At 38.3% G+C, this 24,539-nt stretch overlaps 1 protein-coding gene across 1 annotated transcript in view; it reads right to left on the reverse strand.

The window, feature by feature from the left end:
• The window catches only part of LOC120539034 (tenascin-like), an 89,513-nt gene that overhangs the window by 49,145 nt on the left and 15,829 nt on the right, over positions 1–24,539 (reverse strand). Inside the window, exons 3-6 of the mRNA XM_039768724.1 lie at positions 4,125–5,159; positions 3,794–3,909; positions 750–903; positions 349–618 (exon numbers count right to left, since the gene is read on the reverse strand). Coding sequence (XP_039624658.1) covers positions 349–618; positions 750–903; positions 3,794–3,909; positions 4,125–5,159 — 1,575 coding nt within the window. The remainder of the gene's footprint in view (positions 1–348; positions 619–749; positions 904–3,793; positions 3,910–4,124; positions 5,160–24,539) is intronic.

Raw genomic sequence — 24,539 nt, forward strand, 5'->3', positions numbered from 1 at the left:
GCATTTCCTTAAAAACATTGTTTGCTGCAGGTGGAATTTGGGGTTGACATTAATAATCCATCCATCCATTATCTAACCCGCTATATCCTAACTACAGGGTCACAGGGGTCTGCTGGAGCCAATCCCAGCCAACACAGGGCGCAAGGCAGGAAACAAACCCTGGGCAGGATCCCAGCCCACTGCAGGACATTAATAATATTGTTTAAAAATTGAAATATTGGAAATAATCAAAATACAGCTTTGAAAACAGAAAATAGAAAATAAGCTGAATACTCAAAGACAAAATTCAGTAACTTCAAATTAACTGTAGCTTCATACTTCTCATATAATCTGTTAAATTCTGCCTACCTGTTGTTGCCTGTATCTTGACAGGAAGACTTCTTTTATTTCCTACTTCTGCCTCCAGGGTTATAATGTAGTGGCGACCTGCATCCAATCCTGTTATCTGAGCAACATTGCGTTCAGGTGGAAGTTCCCTGGTGCGGGTAGGTTTACCACCATCAAGTGGAGTGAATGAGAGCCAGTAGCGATCAATTACTGAAGCCTGATGCTCCCATCTGATTATAAGAAGGTTCGATTTTATTTTGATAACCCTTAAATTTAAGGGCCCTGAAACATCTAGAAAAGAATGGAAACAGTTGGTTTATGTAAACATACCTTTAAATAGCTCAAACACAACCAAATATTGTAATTCCATTGATACAGTAGAAATGCTTAAAAATGAAATATTGTTTTTCCATGAAACTTACATGTCTGGAAAAGAGCACTGGCTATTGGTCCAAGTGTTTGGTTCTTCTGCGCTCTTACATAAATCTTATATTCTTGTCCTGGTGCAAGACCCTGCTGGACGTAACTAGTATCCTCACCTCTTAAATGGATTGTCAGATTTTCTTTATCATCTTTCTGGACAATGCAAGACACTAGAGTCAGCAGTAGTTACAGACTGTCTTTATGTATTTTATTAGTCAAAATACTATTCAATACAGGAAAGAAAAAGAGTTAAACCTTGTTTCTCACACAGAGGATGATAAAGTATTGCAATGCACTTCTATAACGTGCAGTTGAATGCTTTAAAAAAGTTAAAAAACACATTGGTGCTGTGTTCTAAGTCCAGGCTGGAGGATGTGATGATCTAATTGTAGTTGGCTTCCAGAGGTTCTCTCGATGAAAACATCTGGAGGGTCTGTTTTCTCTCCGTTCTTGTGATCATCCTACTGTAGCTAATGGACCTGGGCCAACTTAGTCAAATTTGAGGAGCTGTTATCTTTCTTAAGTTCTTATAATAAACATTTCCATGCACAATCTTGTTATCAGCTAAGATTTATATTGTGTGGTGAAATCCTGCATTTCAAATAGTGTTTATTGCAGTAACCCTAACATTTATCAGAAAATTTCAAGCCAGTGACTTGTGCCCAGTTTTTTTAATAATAGTATTGTAGTTTATCAAAATCTGTGGACACTTTATTCATGAAAAAGCAGATGGCTGGGGATTGACGTGGTGTTATTCCTGTTCTAGGTGTGCAGTACTGTCTGGAGTAGTATAATAAATCATGTACTAGCTGAATGATTGATTGATGGCTTAGTGAAATAATCTTTTCTTACAAACTCCTTTATGACTTCCAACTGCTCTTTTTAACTGGTGTACTTTAGTTTAATTTTCATTATTACATTTCAATTAATCATTTTCAGATTTATGTACATCCTTCTCTTGTTCTTTTTATATTAAAAAATTTAGTCAAGAACTGCCAACATCTTTGTGAGACAATCTGCAGACTTGTCAATGGCAATGGGATAGCACATATGGCTATAATGGTTGACAAAATCAAACATTTGGGTGAAAGCCAATAATAAAGACACATCCAACATGTCATTTTTTGTCAATGCCTTTGGTTTGCCATGCCAGCTCTGCTTTTAATTTATTTATTGTATGTGAGATATAATTTGCACATCCAAGGGACATATTTTCTGATATTCTGGAAGAGGGAAATGACGAATACACACAGAGAAAGCCTTTAGAGTAGAAAGAAACAGACCAGGAGATGAAACAGAGGCTAAAGTCAGGGAAAATGGGTCACTTAAATCTGATACAATAGCTAAACCGCTAAACAAAAACTAAGTTTCAAAGCCAGAATTCACTGTAATCACATGCATAAAAGACTGTCAGTTATCCAAAATCATGGGTGCAAATTCATCTGACATGCCAGGATTTAAAGGATAGTGACAATGACTTCTGAGACAAGCCTCCTGTAACATAAGGGAGAAGTGTCTATGTAACCCCAAATTGGTGGCACCCATCACAAAAACTAATGTTAAAAATAAAAATAAACAAAATTATTTTATGTATAGCATCATCAATTAATCAAATAATGACGCAAACATCATCTATGAAGTTCCAAGAATCAAAATATATTAATATAGGTTTAAGAAAAAATGTATTGTAAGCATAATAAATTTGAAAAATGTTTCAGTGATAACAAATACGATAATCAAAATTACAATTCATTGACAGAAAAGCCAAAAGAGTCAAAATGAAAGATTGTAACTACCACTCAACCGCTGTTTTTAAGTTTTTATCCCAAACCTGGGCATCTGAATAACTGTGCGTCCATCTTAAATATTGTTTGTGTGATAACATCAGAGGCTACATGACCAGCAGAAAAGCTGATAACATGAACAACATGAAGCAGCCATTAAACTTAGATCCAAAATGGTGGCACCCTCTAGAAAGAAAATACAATATGGTGATGGTGACTTCTCAACCTTGACAATAACATTATATAGCAATCAGAAATGCAAAACTAATAACAAGGAAACTGGGGCAACCTGGTTCTAGGCGCTCACAAAACTGAATTCCTGAAACCTGGGTGTTATGATTATGTGTTGTTTTTTTATTCATTTCATACTTGAGGAAAATGAAGAATAAACACAGGGAAAGTCTTTTAGAGTAGAAAGAAACAGACCAGGAGATGAAATACAGGCTAAAGTCAGGAAAAATGGGTTAGGAACTGGAGGAATGCTTTCCTTTGCATACTTCGTATGGGTTTTGGTCCTTTTCTGATTCTGAAATATGAAAAATTGCAAATACTGAAGTGAATTCTTCGTAATTTAGGGCTAGTTTGTCATTTAGCCAATAATTAATCAGGTTTAGCTCAAAAGTAGCAAGGAGGCTCCATCACTATCCCCTTCAGTAGCTAACATAGATGGTTGTTCTGATCGTGATATTAATTTTGTCTCTTTTAACATGCCAGCCCAAATGAAGTGCTTTGCTGACAGTAAACCTATGACATTCCCGTGGTGATAGTCTTTAGGAAGTTTGCACATCCATCATACTGTCGGCTCTCAAACATCCCTTCACAAGCTGGAACCACTTGTGAACTCATGGTTTTGTAAATCTAAACACAAATTACTTTTGAGATGTGAAAATTGAAACACCTCAAATTTAAGACACACCCCAATTTTAAGTTTGGAAATATATGAAAAATGTATGTGGTGTTTAATGTGGAGGAATTACATAATTGCTATTTAATTTTGATTCTTTTGGAGCACACAAGTAGACTCTAATCTAGAGTGAGAGAAGTTTTTTTATGAAAGATGCTTCTATATTTTGACAATGGTTGTATTTTTCCAAAAGAGCTTATTAACTTTTGAATCTCAATAACATCCAATGATTTAAGTTGTCAGTTTAGCTGCAAATATTTATACTCTGTCTGATATTAAAGCACTGTAAGCAATGATATAATTGAAGAAGAAGACACAAATACACAGAAAGTCTGCAGGGCAAAGTAGTACGTACCGTAGTCTGAAAGGTGATCTCATAACCCTCCACCTGCTCATGTGGCCGATTCCAAGAAACCACCACCGAGGTGTCTGTGACATTCTTTGTGTGCAATCCATCAATAGATGGAAGTACTGCAAGAAAAAGATACTAGAAACTATTTCAATTCAAAAGTAGTGTTTTTGAGCTCAAGACTCACTGAGGCTGTGAAGTTCTAATCACCATTTCAAAACCTATCAAGTTACAGAGAGTTAACACTTTAAGACTTCAAATGTCAGTGAAAAATTAAACATCAAACATGATCTTATCCACACAATGAGTATTGATTAGAATTTATGGATATCCTCACCTAGTGCACAGTTGTCTCCCCAGAACCCTTCTTGGCACACACATGATCCCTCCTTGCATTGTCCATGTTCACCACAGTCTATAAGGCAGGTGGCTATCATGCAGTTTGGACCTTTGAAACCTGGGTTGCAGATACACTTCCCCCTCACACAGTGCCCTCTGTTGTTGCAGTTTCCAGGACAGGATGATTCTTCACACGAAGGACCGGTGAACCCTCTTTGACACACACATCTACCTTTCACACAACGGCCCTTGTTACTGCAGTTATTTGGGCACTGCAGTAGGGAGCACTCTTCTCCAGTAAAACCAGCATCACAAACACATTTTCCAGCAACACAATGTCCTCTCTTTCTACAATTATTTGGACATAATGGAGTAGAACAGTCTTCTCCAGTAAAACCAGCATCACAGACACATTTTCCATTCAAACACTGTCCTCTGTTTTTGCAATTATTTTGGCATAATGGAGTAGAACAGTCTTCTCCAGTAAAACCAGCATCACAGACACATTTTCCATTCAAACACTGTCCTCTGTTCTGGCAATTATTTTGGCATAATGGAGTAGAACAGTCTTCTCCTGCAAAACCAGCATCGCAGACACACTTTCCATTCACACACTGTCCTCTATTTCTGCAGTTACTTGGACACAATACAACTGAACAGTCTTTGCCAGTGTAACCAGCATCACACACACACTTCCCATTGACACACTTCCCTCTCTTTTGACATTTATTGGGACAGGGTTCAATAGAACAATTATCACCACTAAATCCATTTTCACAAACACATTTGCCATATTGGCATGACCCATGGCCGGAGCAGTTAGATGGACATGCTGGTTGGCTACAGCTTGGACCAGAGAAACCAGGAAAACATTCACAATGGCCATCTACACATCTTCCCTGGTCACTGCAATTATCTGGACAATGCTTTTCATTGCACTGTGGTCCTCCCCAGCCTGGTTCGCAATCACAACGGCAGGAGGCAAGCTGCAAAGTTCCATGTAGGCCACAGGCCAGTGACGCAACTGGGGAACCTGTAAGAGAGAAAGTGACAGCAGAATTGCAGGGTTGAAAGTTCTGTTAAAATTAAAAGGACTGAGGAACATGATGCTATAATGATTATATAAAAATATTATGAAAATTACTGCCAGATATTCTTGAAAAATTGTTGAAATTGATGTGCATTTAAGGATTAGTAATTTGTAACATTTGATCATTCATACAAAGATCAGAGCAAGAATAAAATAAATACATTGATAATAAAAGGCCATTTAAGCAATATACTACATCCCCTCGATTCCTGCTCACCCCTTATGTCTCAAAAAAGTATGTTAGGTTCAGTTAGATAGTTTTCCATAATGCTAATTTAACTATAATGACAGGCAATGTGTTCTACATTTCTACATTTATATACTGTATGTGATTTTAAAAAAATATTTTGGCAAATTTTCCTGTTAATCAGCTTCTATTACCACCCCATGCTGATGATGAAAGATTCGCCTTTTATGTATTTTTTGCCATTGTTTTTCATTAATTTCAGAAGTGAATCTCTGAAAAAGATTAAAGACTGCAAAGTGGTGGCAGGGGAAGGTGTGGTTAGGCAGCATAGGATGGTGGTCTGTAGTATGAAGTTGGACATCAAGAAGAAGAGGAGGAGAGTGAGGGCAGAGCAAAGGATCAAATGATGGAATTGAAAAAGGATGACTGCAAGGTTGAGTTTAGGGAGGAGGTAAGACAGGCAGTGGGTGGCAGTGAAGAGTTACCAGACAGCTGGAAAACTATAGCAAATGTAGTAAGGGTGACAGCAAGATGGGTGCTTGGCGTGACATTTGGACAGAGGAAGGAGGAAAAGGAAACCTGGTGGTGGAATGGGGAAGTACAGAAGAGTATACAGAGGAAGAGGATGGTGAAGAAGAAGTGGGATATTTAGAGAGATGCAGAAAGTAGACAAGAGTACAAGGCGATAAGGCTCAAGGGGAAGAGAGAGGTGGCAAAGGCAAAAGAAAAGATGTATGATGAGTTGTATGACAGGTTGGACACTAAGGAGGGAGAAAAGGACCTGTACCAATTGGCTAGACAGAGGGACCGAGCTGGGAAAGATGTGAAGCAGGTTAAGGTGATAAAGGATAAAGATGGAAATGTACTCACAAGCGAGGAGAGTGTGTTGAGTAGATGGAAAGAGTACTTTGAAAGGCTAATGAATGAAGAGAACGAGAGAGAGAAGAGGTTGGATGATGTGGAGATAGTGAATCAGGAAGTGCAACGGATTAGCAAGGAGGAAGTAAGGACAAGTGGTGTTTAGGAGAGATGGCAGTGGAGTTTTTAACCACATTGTTTAATGGAATCTTGGAAAGTGAGAGGATACCTGTGGAGTAGAGAAGAAGTGTACTGGTACCGCTTTTTAGGAATAAGGGGGATATGCAGAGTAGTAGTAACTACAGGGGGATAAAATTGATGAGCCATAGCATGAAGTTATGGGAAAGAGTAGTGGAAGCTAGGTTAAGAAAGGAGGTGATGATTAGTGAGTAGCAGTATGGTTTCATGCCAAGAAAGAGCACCACAGGTGCAATGTTTGCGCTGAGAGTGTTGATAGAGAAGTATAAAGAAGCCCAGAAGGAGTTGCATTGTGTTTTTTTGGACCTGGAGAAAGCATATCACAGGGTGCCTCAAGAGGAGTTTTGGTATTGTATGAGGAAGTTGGGAGTGGCAGAGAAGTATGTAAGAGTGGTAGAGGATATGTACGAGGGAAGTGTGACAGTGGTGAGAACTGCAGTAGGAGTGACAGATGCATTCAGCGTGGAGGTGCAATTACATTACGGATCGTCTCTCAGCCATTTCTTATTTGCAATGGTGATGGTCAGGTTGACAGACAAAATTAGACAGGAGTCCCCATGGACTATGATGTTTACTGATGACATGTGATCTGTAGTGAGAGTAGGGAGCAAGTCAAGGAGGCCCTGGAGAGTTGGAGATATGCTCTAGAGAGGAGAGGAATGAAGGTCAGTAAGAACAACACAGAATACATATGTATGAATGAGAGGGAGGGCAGAGGAATAGTGAAGATGCAGGGAGTACAGTTGGTAAAGGTGTATGAGTTTAAATACTTGAAATCAATAATTCAGAGTAACGGGAATTGTGGAAAAGAGGTGAAAAAGAGAGTGCAGGCAGGGTGGAACACATGGAATAAGTTACCAAGTAGTGTAGTAGACAGTAGGACTTTAGAGTCTCTTAGATACATTGATTTTATGTTAGAAGGATTAAATGGATATGATTGGTGAGCTTTGTTGGGCTGAATGGGTTGTTCTCCTCCAGAACATCAATTGATAAGAACAAGCCATGGTAAAAATTACCAATGTTGTGACTTTATAGATAGATACTTTATTGAACCCAAAGGAAATTTAAGAATTTATAGACATATACCCTGAAAGGCAGTGGGCTGGCGCCCTGCCCGGGGATTTGTTCCTGCCTTGTGCCCTGTGTTGGCTGGGATTGGCTCCAGCAGACCCCCGTGACCCTGTGTTAGGATATTGTGGGTTGGATAATGGATGGATGGATGTCCTGAAAGCTTATCCTTTCTGAATTGGATAAAGACAAATATGTATAAAAATATCATAGTTGAAAATAGGATTATTAGTTTCTAAGCCCACTAAGCAAATAGCACACAAAGAACACCATTATAGTTTTTTAATAAGTAATCTGCAATTCTGGATGCCTACTGCATGTGGCACAAGCTCATAAAACAATGCACCAATGACATGATGAAAGTGGCCTCTGGGGAAGTAGCCCTCAGCAATTAACAATCACAATGCAGTACCAGGATCATAAAATGTAATAAATTCACAGTTATTCATGCACACAAAGGTACAGATTTCTTTAAACACACAGTAAAACATATGACTAATTAAACTATATGGAGATGTGGTTATCAAGGACAGTTTATTCAGTCAAAATAGTAAACCTTGTGAGTAATTATAGAACAGAGATTGGAATTAGTGTGTAGGTTTCATTCATTAAGCCCAGCTATCTATAGATCTTTTTGCATAGTTTTGTCTTGTACTGGGTCGGGGCACTGAGAAAGTAATGGGTGTACAGCATAAGCTTTGCTTCTAATTTTTTTATTAAAAATGCATTATGTTTTTATTTCCCCTTAATTTTAACTCAGAAAAATACATTTTTTCAGTGGTTATTTGATATTAGCATCAGAATTTATATCTGTGTGTTTCTGCTTAAACATAGATAGATAGATAGATAGATAGATAGATAGATAGATAGATAGATAGATAGATAGATAGATAGATAGATAGATAGATAGATAGATCAAACTTTATTTGTTCCCAGGTGGAAATCTGGCATGTTGACTCAACTGTGCAATATATGCCTCTATCACCTGAGATGGTTAATGGATATAGGAGTTTCTCATAAGGCTTGTACATTGAGTTTAGTAAAACCACTAAAATAATCACAAGCACTGGTCATCAATGTAACACTTAACCCATCCATATTTGTAATTTCTACTAGTTTACAAAGGCAAGTGTAAGCAATATGTAAACAGTATTATGCTATGTTTACAACAAAATACAGAAACCACATGCATTTTGTAAGCAGCAGTCCAAGGACTTTTCAGAATTTGGCAAGAATGTATTAATGCTGTTCAAAATAAACACCCTGGGCCTTTTTGATGCCTCAGTATGCATGAAGAGCTGCCTCAGGCATTCAGTAGACATGCAGTAGCTCTTTTAACTGGACAGGACAGGGGGAGCCAGATTTTACTTCATTTTAAAAATACATGTTTGGTATTTGTACTGTACTGTATTATTAAATGAAGAGTTTTTACATTTTGGGATTTTATTAATAAACATGTAGATATGTTACTTGTTAAAAAGTACAAATTTAAAAGTATTTGATGTCTCCAGCCCTATGTGCAGCTTTAGTGCCTTTCCTCTGTATCCTCATGTGTTTAAACCTCTCTTGACCAGTGCTCCCTCTATCAAGTGGGTTTCCATGAATTCTGCTTCTCAGACTCTGTAATCTTGAAATAGCTTTCTTGTCTTCTGTCTGTTTTTATATTTTCCATCTTTGAAGGTGACTCTCAGTGTGCTTTCTATGCCTTTACTGCTCTTTGTGTGTTTCACACTTGCATTTCCATTTTTGTTCGCGTCATCAAAGCCAAACTGACCAATCAGATTGTTCAGAGAGAACATTACAAAACAATAACACCAAAAACATAAGTGTGTGCCTAACAAATTCCATACACATCCAGTACCGTATTTATATACCACCTTTTAAAATTTTAACACTGGTGTTCATTTTCTTGATTTATATATGCAGGGGAGTGGGGTTTATGTCCTGGTGCAATGCTAGAGAAAAGATGCAAAGGTGCGCTATCTTTCCTTCATGTCAAGTTTCTGTAAGACGATCAATTCAATGTCATATCACGTAACTGCTAAATAAGTTATCATTGAGTAGCACAAAAAACAAAATAAATTTCTAGCACCTCTGTATTTAAACTGCCAATCGACCAGCATATTGACAGTGCTGACAGCCCTAATATAATAACAAAATACAACAATAAAGAAGTATGAAGATTATCCCTACCCATTATTCCAGTTTGCAGTGTCTTTGCTAATTTATGCAAAGAATGCAACATATTCATCCAAGTAATGCTCAGTGTCAGTTTTTAAGAGTGATAACAGCTACCAAGATCTATTTTAGCGTGTCAGGAGCAAAGGTGTAGGTAGAGCAGTGTTTTCCAGCCATGGCACTTTCTTTTAACCCAAAACATCCCAAGGCACACCACGATTCTGCCAACCAAAAAAGCACTAAATTTATACTCTTGCTTAACTGTCCAAATGGGCAGGACAGTTGGCAGCAAAAAAAGAAGCTTGGAGATTGCTGTTCACAGACCCAGCATTTGTGTAGAGAATCATTTTCAATTGTTGATGGTCATGGACAATTGAGGATAGTATTTACAGCGTTTAAATATAAGTTTTTTCAGTTAAATCAGTCTTTAGCACTGCATTCAAACTCTACATTTGTTTCGATCGTTTAATGTTTACTTTGACATGCCTGTGTTTCACCTGCTATGCCAATTTGATAATTAATACTTTGGCCTAATTTTCTTATTTCCTGCTCTTCAACTTACCTTTTAGGAAGGCAATCAATTTCAGGTTGCTTGCTCAAATAGTAATTTGTTAAAAGCTGAGGTTTAAGGTCATTCATTGTTTAAGTTTAAACTATGCCATTTATTTTTTAAAATTCCTTTTTGTTGATTCTACATTCATTTTGTGATTCAGTGTGCATTTACTTTATGATTTATGTATTCTTTTTATAATTACATATTTTGTTAGATGTGATTTACCGCAATTAATTACATACATTTGTGTGATTAATTAGTTAATTTTTTTAATTTATTCCCAGCCCTAATTTATTGTTATGCATGTACGCATGGAGAACAGTTTACAGGTCCAAATAGTGTTATTCGTCAGCCAGAACAGGGGTTATGCGATGATCCTCCATCCTCTTGTTCCTCTGCAGTTTAGCCAAAGAACCTACCTCTCAATGACATCACCACCGCTCCATCCACTGCAACCTCTGATGATGTCATTTCCGGTACCCAGAATCCATCTTACCGCCACATTAGTTCCTGTTCCTTTTTTCCACCATATTTAAGACTAATATACAAACTGTTAATCAGTTAAGTTGTAAACTCTGCTTATGTTAACTGTGTTTCTTTTGCTGATTTCTCAATATACAGGGTGGCATCCCCAAACCTTTTTCTGTCTGCTGCTTAATTTTTTCATCACATTGGCATAGTCAGTAGGATTTTGGCTCCAAGATGATCCAGGAGCAGGACATAAGAGATGCTATATTAACCTTTGCAATGGAGCTCCAGTCCACAATGGTCCAGGTGGGCACACAAATCGCTGACTATGAGGCACATGTTGCTATTTGAAAGGACCAGGTGCAAGCTCCATTTCTAGTACCAGTAATACAGTATTACAAAACAGACAACCTTGGGAGTGTGTGGGATAGGTTAACAGAATATGGCTATTCTTGAAAGGGGAGGCGCAGGGGACTTATTGTGGTCTCTTGGAAGAGAATGTCGCCAGGCACGACCCCACAAAGTCAGAGACCTTTGATAAAGATGGTGAAGTCCCAGACCAACAGGCGAGGCTGTTGCATGAGTAGAGGTTTGACCCTGAGTGCCCAAATGCTCCTAGGTGTGCACCTTATGAGACAAGACTGGGCACTGGCTAAGGCCAGATAGAAATAATGCCCAACAGGTTGTCGAACAAATTGTCTGCTACTTTATATTGAAAGCCCTGCCTGAATATTTCACTCAGCCAGTTCAAGGACAACCTTTTAGAAATATCAAACAATCTTATTGAGATCATCAAGAGATATAAGGCAGCTTCACAGTCCAGGTGGGAAAAATGGTCGGAATGTGTCTTTACTCTCAAGTCCAGCTGTCATCACATGGAGCCAATTACGAAGCCTCCGGACAAACAGTCGTGCTCTCTGTTCTGCCGCCTGACCCAACAGGTCTTGGCTGGGGTCACACAGAATCCATCTTACCACCACATCAGTTCCTAATCCGGCTGCCTTGACTCCACCTCTTGCTTTTTTCCACCATATTTAAAACCATTATACAACCTGTTGTATGTATGTATGTATTTTGCATTTGTCTGCATTATGTTATTATGTTTGTTACTTGGCCTTGTCATTTTATGCTATGAAATTTTATTTTGGTGGATCCTGTGTGAAATTATTGTTAGATTCCTGTATATACTCACATGCCTAAACTCCCTTATCTCCACAGTACAGCACTATTTCAGTTTCTTCTCTTTCAATTCTGCTTCACCTTTTGCCTTCATAATGAGATTATTCCTCATTCCATTATTCTCAGTCTATATTGGGAGATATATTTAAGGGCTTGAAATGTTCCTCTCTGTGTGATCTAGACATCATCTACCTTCCACTTCCTATTTTTACATTTCTAGTTGAATTCTGTACTTAGGACATTTGGAGACCCCACCCCCCTTCCAGTTCATCCCCTGTACGTGTGTGCTTCAAACCTGTTTCTGGTGTTTATTCCCTCCTCTACAAAGTTTCCCTCATAACTCTCCCAATCATATCTAATCAGCTATTTAATGGATATTTCCCCATCTTCTGCACGGTGCTGGCATTCTGTCTTTGAAAAAAATCACAAATTGTTCCAAAAAATACCAATCACCATCACACACAATTTAAATCTATTAACTATACCCTACTACTTTGAAATGACATATCATGGGATTAGAGCTAGATCTCTTATGCCATCTTTGCTGTGTTAAAGTTTCACGTGTGTCTGCTGGTATACTGGTTGACTTTTTAGTTGAGTTCCTCTATGGTTATTTTTCTCAGATTGCGCTAGTAGGGAATTGTTTTTTTTTTTGGTTCTTAGATAGCCCAAAGATTATCCATTGTTGTTTTTTAATAGGCACCTTTTTCATTTTATCAATAAATATTAATCACAAAAAAAATATGAGATAACTCACAAACAAGAACACCCATATCAATCTTTCACACAGCTCTATGTGCACCACTACATTACACCACTACATTACTAAGCAACAGAATCAGAGTAGACATCGTCACCTCAAAAGTTAGCTTTTGGTGTTTCCCACCCCAGTCATTAAAACAAATGGGATTTTGCTAAATTTCTTTTTATCCTGGATTAATTTCTCTAACACTCAACCACCTTCATTACCTGATTCAAAACTTCTATTCCTCGGTATGACACACACTCCCATGGGTCACCATTTCCCTTATACATTGAAGTGAACACACTTCTTGTCAGGTCTTCAGGAATCCTCACTTCACACACAATCATGTTGCACAGGTCAGTCAACCATTTAATGCCAACCTTCCACTTCTTCAACATTTACAAGACCACTCCAGTTGATCCCACTGTTTTACATATCATCATCTTTTCCAGTGCTTTTGTGACCTTATCCTTCAAAAACTTACAGCTCGGTCCATCAATTCAAATCTCACAGCAAACAACATTATCCCATTCATTCTCCTTATTTCAATAATTTCTCCATATACTGCATTTCTTTTAGAAATCCTTAATCTTATTACTATTAATCACAATGTTCCCTGCAGCATTTTTCAAATAAGAATCTCCAAAGTGTTTAAATAATTTTGGGCTTTAGATCTTGGCTTTAATTTTTTACTTTGATTTCTTATATTTGACTTGGCTTTAATTACTGAGCCTTGCTTGTCTGACTATACTTTTGGAAAATCCCTTTTTTGCATCTCTCAAAAATAAATCCTAATGCCATGTGCAGAAAATAAAGTGAAAGTACATAGAAAGTAGTATGAATTGCAATAAAAAAAACAACGACCTGTAATCAAAACCCAAACATTCCACATTTGATATTTTGTGAAGAGCAGGTTAATTAAAACACTTGTGACCTATAACTGTAGAATTAAACATTCCCAAATAATTGAGCGCCACATAGGTTACCTTTGAATTTATTCACATGAAATTGTAGTTGATAGCTGTTCTGCTACCAGCAGTGAACAAACAGAAAGTGAAGAGGACTTTGAAAAGAAAGCAGATAAAATATCAAGGACAATACTGGGAGATCAATCTAACCTAACGACTAAACTAAAAGAGGAGACAAACTTGTAGTAGCAGAACCAAAAAATCCATTTTGGAAACGCAGAGCAAAAAGATTATAAATGGTAACCATGAAGGTGTACATTGAAATGATCCAACTGGAAGCTGTTTATAGGGTTGTGTCAATGACACAACAGAGCATAACTCAGAGGGTTGAGTCCCTATTAACTGCATAACAACAAAATATGATATATACTAAAAACAAAATAGTGCAGCAGGAATACTCCAACCAAAACTATGAAAATAGGCTTCTAAGTAAGACATTAAGCTTGCCCTAAAAATCCTAATAATAAAAGCATAACTAATATGTTTTAATTTCTATAACAAAAATGTATTCTTTTTGGAATAAATTTGAAATAGCAATGGATTCATGACACAAGCTTTTGTACTCAGGAAAAACAAAATTAAATTTCACAGGTAAAAGCACTGGGGTAGCATCTCAATAGTAAACCACAAACTGTAAGCCACTAGATGAATTTGTAAGCAAGGCTTAAAATAAATTAACACTATTAGGCAGGGTGGCATGGTGGCACAGTGGTAGCGCTGCTGCCTCACAGTAAGGAGACCTGGGTTTGCATCCCGGGTCCTCCCAGCATGGAGTTTGCATGTTCTCCCTGTGTCTGTATGGGTTTCCACCGGGTGCTCTGGTTTCCATCCACAGACATTAGGTGCATTGGAAATCCTGAATTGTGCTTAGTTTGTGGGTGTGTGTGTGCCCTGTGGTGAACTGGCACCCCTGACCGGGGTTTGTTTCCTGCCTTGTGCCCTGTGTTGGCTGGGATTGGCTCCAGCAGACCCCCGTGACCCTGTGTTAGGATATAGTGGGTTGGATAATGACTGTTAGGTAACATGTTTCCTTTTTTACTAAAAGGGGTGTCAGAAGTCATATGATAGAGAATTATTACTAAGCAACAAGTCAAACCAAAAAACTATTGCATGAGATGTAAGAAAGCTGTTCTCTTCTTTATTGAAATAATTTATTGGCAACCTTTTCTATATTTTAACATAAAGTATATCTAAAAATATGTTAATCTGTGAAACAGTTGATCATGTAGTTTTAACTTTTATTAACAGACGATCAAGACTTATGTGAATAAACTATTGAAAATAAAAGCAAATTGCTTGTGAAAATTAATAAATCTAAATCCAAATAAACCATTTTTATTTCTTTAGTGAAATACGTTGACACATTTACCCATATAATAAATACACTACTCAAAAGGTAACACTTTATCATCACAGTCTAACACCAAATCAAAAAAGCTTCAGGGATATCAGTCTGTCCGATTAGGAAAGATAAGTAATTGTGAATCATCTTCACCTGCTTCCGTGCAAATGAAAGTGATAACAGGTGCACAGGAGAGGTAACAACAAGACAACCCCTAAAAAGGGAATGGTTTTACAGGTGGCAGCCACAGACAATTCCTCTATCCTTATCCTTCCTGACTGATTCTTCACTAGTTTTGCATTTTGCTAGTGTCCTTGTCACTACTGGTAGCACAAGGTGGTACCTGCAGCTGATTCAGGTTGCACAGGTAGTCCATCTCCTCCTGGATGGCAGGTCTATATGTGCCATTGCAGGAAGGTTTGTTGTGCCTCCCAGCACAGTCGCAAGAGGAGATATGGGGGAGATACGCATGGAGGAGATACCAGGAGACGGGCCTTTTCACAAGGAGAACTGGACAGAGCCATGGAAGGGCCTCAACCCAGCAGCAGGACCAGAATCTGTTCCTTTGTGTAAGGGGGAACAGGAGTAGTACTGTCAGAGCCCTGCAAAATGACCACTAGCTGGCTAATGGTGTGCATGTTTCTGACCAAACAGTCAAAAACAGACTCCATGAGGGTGGAATGATGGCCCATCGTTTTCTACTGAGACTTTGCTCATAGCCCATCACTGTGCAGCTTGATTGGCATTCGCCGGAGAATACCATAATTGGCAGCTTCATTATTGGCGCCCTGCTCTCATCACAGATGAGAGTAGTTTCACACTCAGCACATGTGACAGACAGGAAAGAGTCTGAAGATGCCATGGTGAACGTTATGCAGCCGGCAAAATCACCCAGCATGGCAGGTTTGATGGTGGGTCAGTGATGGTCTGAGGAGGCATATCCTTATAAGGGTTAACAGACCTCCATATGCTAGGCAATGATACCCTGACTGCTATTAGGTATCAGGATAAAATCCTCAGAGCCACTGTCAGACCTTATACTGGTGCAGTGTGACCCTGGGTTCCTTCTAGTGCAGGACAATGCCCGGTCTCATGTGGTTAGAGTGTATAGGCAGCTCCTAGATGACAAAGGATTTGATGCCATTGACTGGACTGCATGTTCCCTAGACCTGAATTCAATTGAGAACCTCTGGGATGTTATGTGTTGGTGCATCTGACAACATCAAGTAGCAACACCGACTGTCCAAGAGCTCACTGATGCCCTGATCCAGGTCTGAGAGGAGATTACACAGGACACCATCTGCCATCTGATCACAAGCATGCCCAGACTTTGTTGAGGGTACATACAGGCATACACACTACTGAGTCACATTATGAATTGTTGTGATGAAATTCACACAAGGTGGATCAGTCTTCAGTTTTTGATTTTGATTTTTGGTGTGATGTTGCATCCAGCCAACAGTGGGTTGGTGATTTTGGTTTCCATTGACCCTTGTTACATCATTTTGTTCTCAACAAATCACTCTTGAATATTTCAGTTATTGAGATCTTATGTGTGATTTAAGTGTTCCTGTAATTTTTTTGAGGACTGTATATTTTATTGCAGTTTAATACTATACTTAAAAAATGTAAAGTGAACAACAACAATAAATGGCATTTCATCTGGAATAAATTGTATGTACAGTATGTTATACAAGCTAATGCAGAAGAATCACTGTTTTAATTTCAGCTGTTCTTGAATGGCCATCCTAACAGAGTTACCAAACTGAATAAAACTGAAAACATTATTAGAGAGATCAGCTCTTGTTTCACCATCATTATCTAGTGTAATGTTTGCAGTCCTGATGCTGCTACACTGATCTTGTGATCTTCTTTACCCTCAACAAAACCTCAAGTGACCATAAATCCTCCACATGGGATGACTGCTTTCTGTCCACCAGCAAGGATCAATCTACTATTTTCTAGGACATACTCATGAATGTTGATGCCCATCAGCTGTCTAGTTGTCCACTATTGCATAGTATTTGTATAATGACCCCCAAAATAAAAGTAAGTTCTCTTTTGTCATGCTTCCCAACGTTTTTTTTTTTTATTATGCCAGTTGTGTTTTATTGTGTCAGTCCAGTTACATCTCTGACATTATAATCTGTTTTTCAGTTTTGCATACCTAATTAATACAACAATGGTAAAAAAAGATATAAAAATGTGTGGTCCACATTAGGATCCTGAGCCATAGTGAAAGAAAACAGACAAAAAACAAAAGTAGAATTGGCTCAAGCTGTTCGGATCCTTCAACCAGGTCTAATTTTCCTTATTTTTTTGCCAGTGAGTGGCTTTAATCAGCAGCCACACCAATCTGGCCAGAGAGTGATTGAGTTTCAGCCAGATGGTGGTCTACAACATAAATATTTGCACTCCATATGGCCACCAGATCACCAGGTTGGAACCAGAAGAGGTAGTCGTCACTCAAAGGTGCATCTGTTTATGTTAAAAATGAGGTTGTGTTATTGGTGAATCCATAATTGTAGATAATAGAATTATGGGATATGAAACTCCACACTGTGAAAAAATGCCAGGTGGTGCCAGAATGTTTGATATTGAAGTCATTTTATACAGTTTTGTTGGCAATAAAGTTTCCACCTTGATTTAGTATTTAGTTTAGTATGTCAGAACTAATGAAGTTTGTTTCATGTGACTGAAAGCAGTGAAGAGGAGCTTCGTGTTAATCTATATTAAGATCTACTTAGATTAAACAGAGAATTTTCATTAATGGCAGACCACACTCTTTCAAGTGCTGGTTAGAAATTCTGATTGTATCGAACTACAGTAAAAGAAAAGCCTTTTTGAATAAGTTGGATAATTTATGGGAACAGCCTTGGTTTTTAGGTAATGGGCATAATAGATGGAGGGGATCTTTCCTTTAAATATGTAAACAACATACTGCTAATTCAACTGCTTAGAACTTAATCAGACTTTAATATTTGCATTGTAGGGGACAGAGTAGGAAAAAGGGCTCCATGTGGTCATGTCAAGAATAAGGACCAGGGGGCCAGCTGGAATAAAACCATGGCTAGAAGGTGTTCTGTTTTTGAACTTTGTCTCTGAATTAACAACTTCGGGACCAATAAAATAGGATAAAGAGGCCAGAGGATTTCTAGTTTATTTAAGTAAAACCCCAAATCTGAGAGGTGGCAGTAGAACAGTCTGGCAAAGTATTTGTGGTTTACTTCTATGTATATCTGCACAGACAACTGGGAGAAATCTAAGAGCACAGTCCCAGTGGTTCCAGAAGGCATGCCTAACCCCTAAATGCAGTTACAAAGGTGAGCCAAGTTTAAAAGCCACTTCCAGCCAGCACTTACAGTCAAGAGGTGACTTTGGGAAGATCTATGAAGGAAGGTTTAGAAAACAGGGGAGTGTTTATTTCAAACATTTATAGTTGGGTATGTAGACAAGCCACTCAACATGACTGACTGAGGTTCAAGGCCCACTGAACAAGAGCTTTCATAAAAATTAGATGGACCAAATTTTAAATTAATGCTGTTAGGCTGGTAGCTCTAAAGATTTCTGTGTGCAAAAGATGTACAAATAAAATTCTGAAATGTCAAAATAAACTTCAGTTGGTTTATATACCTTTAGAAATCTTAAAAAACACCTGCTTTCCCAGGATTATAATGAATGTATTCTACAGTTAATTTTGGTTGTGTTAAGAAACCAAGAGAACCCTACAAGTTTATTATGAAAATTAAACATATGCAGTACTTTAGATAGATAGATAGATAGATAGTGTGGAAGACGAATGTTCTCTTCGTTCCCTTGTACTAATTCATGTCTGAGAAGTAAGCTTTACAAAACCATGTAATAGCATGCTTTGTTTTAGCAAACAGAAAAATGTTTGTGCAAAGGACTCAAGGTCTGAGCATTCCACACATGAGTCTGCCTTATCACGTTTTCCCTTAGCTTACATCTGAACGCCATAACAAAAGGGGCCAAGAAATCATGTTGCACAAGGGGCGTTGAAGGGGCTAAAGGTTTGTGTATAATAAATGTGTTGACTGTTACATTTTATAATGATATTAAATTACGCATTCTAGGGGTATAAAACTGGACCCCACCCAACAGACGGGGTTCAGAAGAGCCCTGACGCTGTCATGTATATTTGATTGTCTGCTTTTCTGAAACTCTTCTCACCGTGACTCTGAAAATAAAGCTGCTTTATAACCGCACCTGCTGTCGGGTCTGAGATTTCGTCCACAATAGATAGATAGATAGATAGATAGATAGATAGATAGATAGATAGATAGATAGATAGATACTTTATTAATCCCAATTCACAATTCTTCTTTATGAAGAAGACCAGACATTATGTGTATAGGTAGAATAAAAACTCCTATGAAAGTTAAACCAATTGGACTCTTTTAATAGTCTTTTTTTTTTTTTGGAGAAGGTTGAGCTTTTATTTGTGCACTAAAATACAACTTGTAAAATATTCTGTGCCACCTGAGTCAACTACTGCTTGGAGATTTTTATTTTATTTTCAATAGGTACTAGAAGTGTTAAACAGTTAAAACATATCACTAATATTCCTAGTCCCATAAGTATCTGGGGTTTAAGGAACATACACCCTCATAACATGTCTTTTTCTCTTTCTTTTTGATAACCTTGGTTCCTCTTTATCAGCCTAATTATTTCATATAATGTCAGTCTTTTGTCAGTCATTTCTTTTTGCTTAAAGGAATATCCAAAAAGAATACCCAAAAATGATATCTTGTATACGTTTCTTACACTGTAATTTGTAGTGATAACCAAGAAAAATTTTACTCTTGTGTTTACATGCAGAATAAAGGTAACATTTCTGATAGATTAAATATCTTATGATGGTCAATCGGCATGGTGGCACTGTGGTAGCGCTGCTGCCTCGCAGTTCGCTTCCCGGGCCCTCCCTGCATGGAGTTTGCATGTTCTCCCAGTGTCTGCGTGGGTTCCCTCCGGGTACTCCAGTTTCCTCCCACAGTCCAAAGACATGCAGGTTAGGTGCATTGGCGATTCTTAATTGTCCCTAGTGTGTGCTTGGTGTGTGGGTGTGTGTGTGTGAGTGTGTGCCCTGAGGTGGGCTGGCGCCCTGCCCAGGGTTTGTTTCCTGCCTTGTGCTCTGTATTGGCTGGGATTGGCTCCAGCAGACTCCCGTGACACTGTATTTAGGATATAGCGGGTTGTATAATGGATGGATGGATGGATGAAGGTCAGTGCTGGAAAACAGTATCAAACAATATCAAAAATTTTCACAGAACTCATGATGTATAATCCACATGTTTTCCAGTTGTATACTCACAACATCCCAAAAACATATTTTTCACTAACATATTGTCAAATAAAGTGCTTCTGGAAAACACACTCATGAACAAAAATGGAGTGTGCTCAGACATGTCCAAGAATTTGAATTGAAGACCCATCTCCCTTTTAATTCACTGGTCACAAGCCCAGCCCAGTATCAGGTTATTCACTGGACAACAATGTGCTTAATAGAATGTCAGTAAAAGTCTGCAGAGAGACGTGTAAAACTCTTGATTAAAGGTTAAAGAAAAGTGAATGAAAACATTATCAGAATGAGAATATTTGTAGTTTGCATATCCAAGATGCTTCAACAGGTGGAAGGTCAAATCACCAGTGCAGTGAAATAAATAAATTAATAATCCTCATATACTCCAGTTGTGGCTCACTACTGTGAATATAAATTTAATGAATGGGAGGCAGGTCATCAATTCAAATGTTCATTAAATTTGTGTCAGATTCACAATAAACAGTGCTTAAGAAACTTACTTTTCTCAATAAATCATTTTCATATTTTGCAGCAATGTTCAGACACTGTTTAATGTTCATGTCCATCTTTTGCAATGTGGCTGTCATGATGGCATTTATCTTGTGACATGTGCATCATACAGTATAATAACAACCAGAAACACAAAATGGTGGCAGCCTCAAGAGCCAAATTCACAAAGGGTGGTGTCAGAACAAACAAACACACAAAGTGGTAGCACCCATGGATAAATAATTTTTCAAAATTAAATGATGCCATTAACATAGCAGTAAAAAAAGGAATAAATAATAATAATAATAAGAGCTCCAGATAAGAGCTTCTCTGTCTTAAAGTTCTTTCTATAGTTGTTCGATATTCTAAGTGATTGACGGACAACTAGATTATTAGTATATTGATGATAATTTGTGTTTATTAGGGCACATAGCAGTGCACATAAAGAAGTACAGCAATATTTTATTTCTATTGCAGATCAGGCTTGTATAGCTGCACTTCTAATGTGAGAGAACTTTGCATGGTGGGCATTGGATGAGTGAAACATAATGATAAATTAATGTGCATATCAGGAAACAACTAGGCTAGAGTCGCTAAACTAGGCCAAAGTGGTAGCAAAGAGTGTTGCATTTTCCCAGCTAAACTCTTTGACTCTAAGACCTATCAATTTGACTAGTAACGTCAAGTGGAAGCTACAAAAACAGGTGGCTCTATCTGAAAAAAAGAGGGAAAGGGATCAGTTGCACATTACTTTGCCAGACCAAATGGACAACTCATGTATCAACTGATAATACATTTACTGAACATTGATTACTTAGATTTCAACCTGTCTTAAATGGGTAGCACAACTAGTATACTATTATACCATTAATTAACTTCATTACTGCGATTAAACCGTGCTTGAATGCAAATTGTTTGTCTTCAAAAACAGAAAAAGGTGCACTTCAAATAAAGTGTACAATGTTGACAACTTGATTTAAAATGCTTAACATTAGTCTGTCTTAATACATACAGTATGTAGCGGTTGTCTCTGATGTGGATTTAAATTTTAATTCTATACTTCTACGATTGCTTTCTCTATGCTAGAGAGCATACTGAACTACTACTGAAGCAGATCATGTCCTTTGTGAACAGTTGCAATGATTATGATTGGCTTTTATAAACTGTTGTCATTTTATTCTTGATGAACTGTGATGGAATTTCCCATTTCATCTTTTTTTGTCAATTTATGATGAGCCAGTAATTCGCATTGTCACACACATGCACTTGGGAGGCAGCTTAAGGGCTCTCGTGATGGTAGCTTGGGCTGTGTTCTGTGTGTTCTACAGAACAGAAGATTGTCAGTCGTTACACCTCTGACATCACTTCCATTGTCCATCCTCCCAGAGCCACCCCTTGATGCCTGCAGTCCGGTCATTTTTGAATCAGTTCAAAATTGGACTCCCATCTGAAAAGATGTCAACCTTATCTTTGTGAAAAGACCATTAAATTTTTGATTGACTTTTTTCATTATATGGGGTCACTGATGTGCCCCAAACCTTTTTCAGTGTCTGGTTCTTGTTTTACGGCATTAAATTGAACTTGCAAAACTATGGTGTTTCACAACCAGCAAAATTTGTGACAATGACACAGAAAGACGTGTTTAGTTCTTGTCAAATACACACATCATTGACCCTCAATATCTTCACCTCTATCCCAGTACCCTTTACTTGCATCTAATCAAATATTGAGACAATGTTAGCTAGGGATATCCCCTATCATACTTTATCCCACCCGCTATATTGCCAATGTCAGTGTAGTGCATGAACTAGTTCTAGAGAGCGTGTTTATTGAAGAAGCTCATTTTTCTAAGAACGGTAAACTTGTGAAGAACTTGAACGTGAGCTAGTTCAAATTTATGTGACATTCTGAATCTGGTTAGGTCCAGATTAAACATTTTGCCTTACCCTGTAACGTAGGGGTGAAGCCGAATTCAAATATGGTATTTGGATAAACACAAATAGTTTATTTTTTAAGAATATTTATTTTGTACAATGTATTTGTATTTGGAAAAAATAATGTAAAATCAAATAGGTAATTTCTGTGTCTGCCTGCTTGTGCTTAAGCTGCTCTCCCATTAACACAAGCATGCGGTGAAGCTCCGCTTTCGCTTTTAGGAAAACATCGTACTTTGCGAGGCCACTTTATATTTTCCCTGTTGGACATACAATATGTGACACAAATTTTGACCAACAGCATAACAGGTTATTTCACCTACACACTGGCTTCACAGTCACCATTTGTGTCACACAGTTGGAAATAGAGCAGTAATTTATATGTATACTTGCATCTATTTAATTTCTTTTTTGACCGGGAGGATATAAGCATATAATAATAATAATAATAATAATAATAATACATTTTATTTATATTGCACTTCATATTTTAGAAATCTCAAAGTGCTACATACTAAAAACAAAAATAATAGTAAGAAAGTAAGAAAATCTATGTACGCTTTAACAAAATATCTTTCTAAAAAGATGAGTTTTTAGATTCCGTTTAAAAACATTAGTCGACTGTGGGGCTCTCAGGTAGTCAGGGAGGGCGTTCCACAGCCTCGGCGCCACAGATGAAAAAGCCCTATCACCCATACTGCGAAGCTTGGTTCTAGGGACTTGAAGAGTGTTAGTGTGTACAGAGCGGAGAGTGTGTGAGGAGGTATGAGGGGTAAGGAGTTCCTGTAAGTAAAGGGGGGCATGTCCATAGATGCACTGATGGGTGAGGAGAACGACCTTGAACTCAATTCTGAGTGGAACAGGGAGCCAGTGAAGGGTTTTCAGGATTGGGGTGATATGGTCATGCTTTCGCACCCTCATCAGGATCCTGGCAGCGCAATTCTGAATATACTGGAGTCTCTGAATACTCTTGCCAGGAATCCCGATGAGGAGCGCATTACAGTAATCCAACCTGGAGGAGACAAAGGCATGGACAAGCTTCTCTGCATCTTCTAGGGTGAGAGTTGGTCAGAGTTTAGCAATATTCTTGAGGTGGTAGAAGGAAGACTTACAGAGGTGTTTGATGTGGGCGTCAAAGGTGAGTTGAGGGTCCATTTTAACACCCAGATTGGTGACAGATGTGGAAAGGGGAATGTTTTGGCCAGCGAAAGTGATACTGGTGATGGTAGAAGAGCGGAGATGGTGTGATGTGCCAACTAAGATGGCTTCTGTTTTGGATCTGTTTAGCTGAAGAAAATTGAGCCTCATCCACGCCTCTATCTCCTCCAGGCAGGTAGTCAATGTAGAGATTGGCAGAGGAGCAGTAGAGGAGGTGGGGGTAGTCCTGAGGTAAAGCTGAGTGTCATCAGCATAGCAGTGAAAAGATAAACCATGTCTGCTAATGACATTTCCAAGGGGGAGCATGTAGATGGTAGATGGTAGATTGGAAATGGGCCTATAATTGGAGAGAACTTCAGAATCCAGGGTGGGTTTTTTCAGTAGGGGTCTGATGACAGCAGTTTTTAGTGAAGAAGGAATATGGCCAGCCAAAAGGGACTGGTTTATGATCCTGGTGATAAGTGGAGAGACGGCAGAGACGTTGGCCCTCAGTAAAGCTGAGGGGAAAGGGTCCAGGGAACTGGTAGACAGTTTCATTTTCTTGATGACATCCTCCACCTCTTCCCGTGTGGCAACAGAGAAGGAGCAAAGGGGCTGGACAGTTTCAGACAGTAGGTCGACAGTTTGGGGGGTCAGGATATCCGTGGTGGAGAGGTGTAAGCGGATGTTATCAACTTT

The sequence above is a fragment of the Polypterus senegalus genome, chromosome 11 (genome assembly GCF_016835505.1).
Source record: "Polypterus senegalus isolate Bchr_013 chromosome 11, ASM1683550v1, whole genome shotgun sequence".
Lineage (NCBI taxonomy): Eukaryota > Metazoa > Chordata > Cladistia > Polypteriformes > Polypteridae > Polypterus > Polypterus senegalus.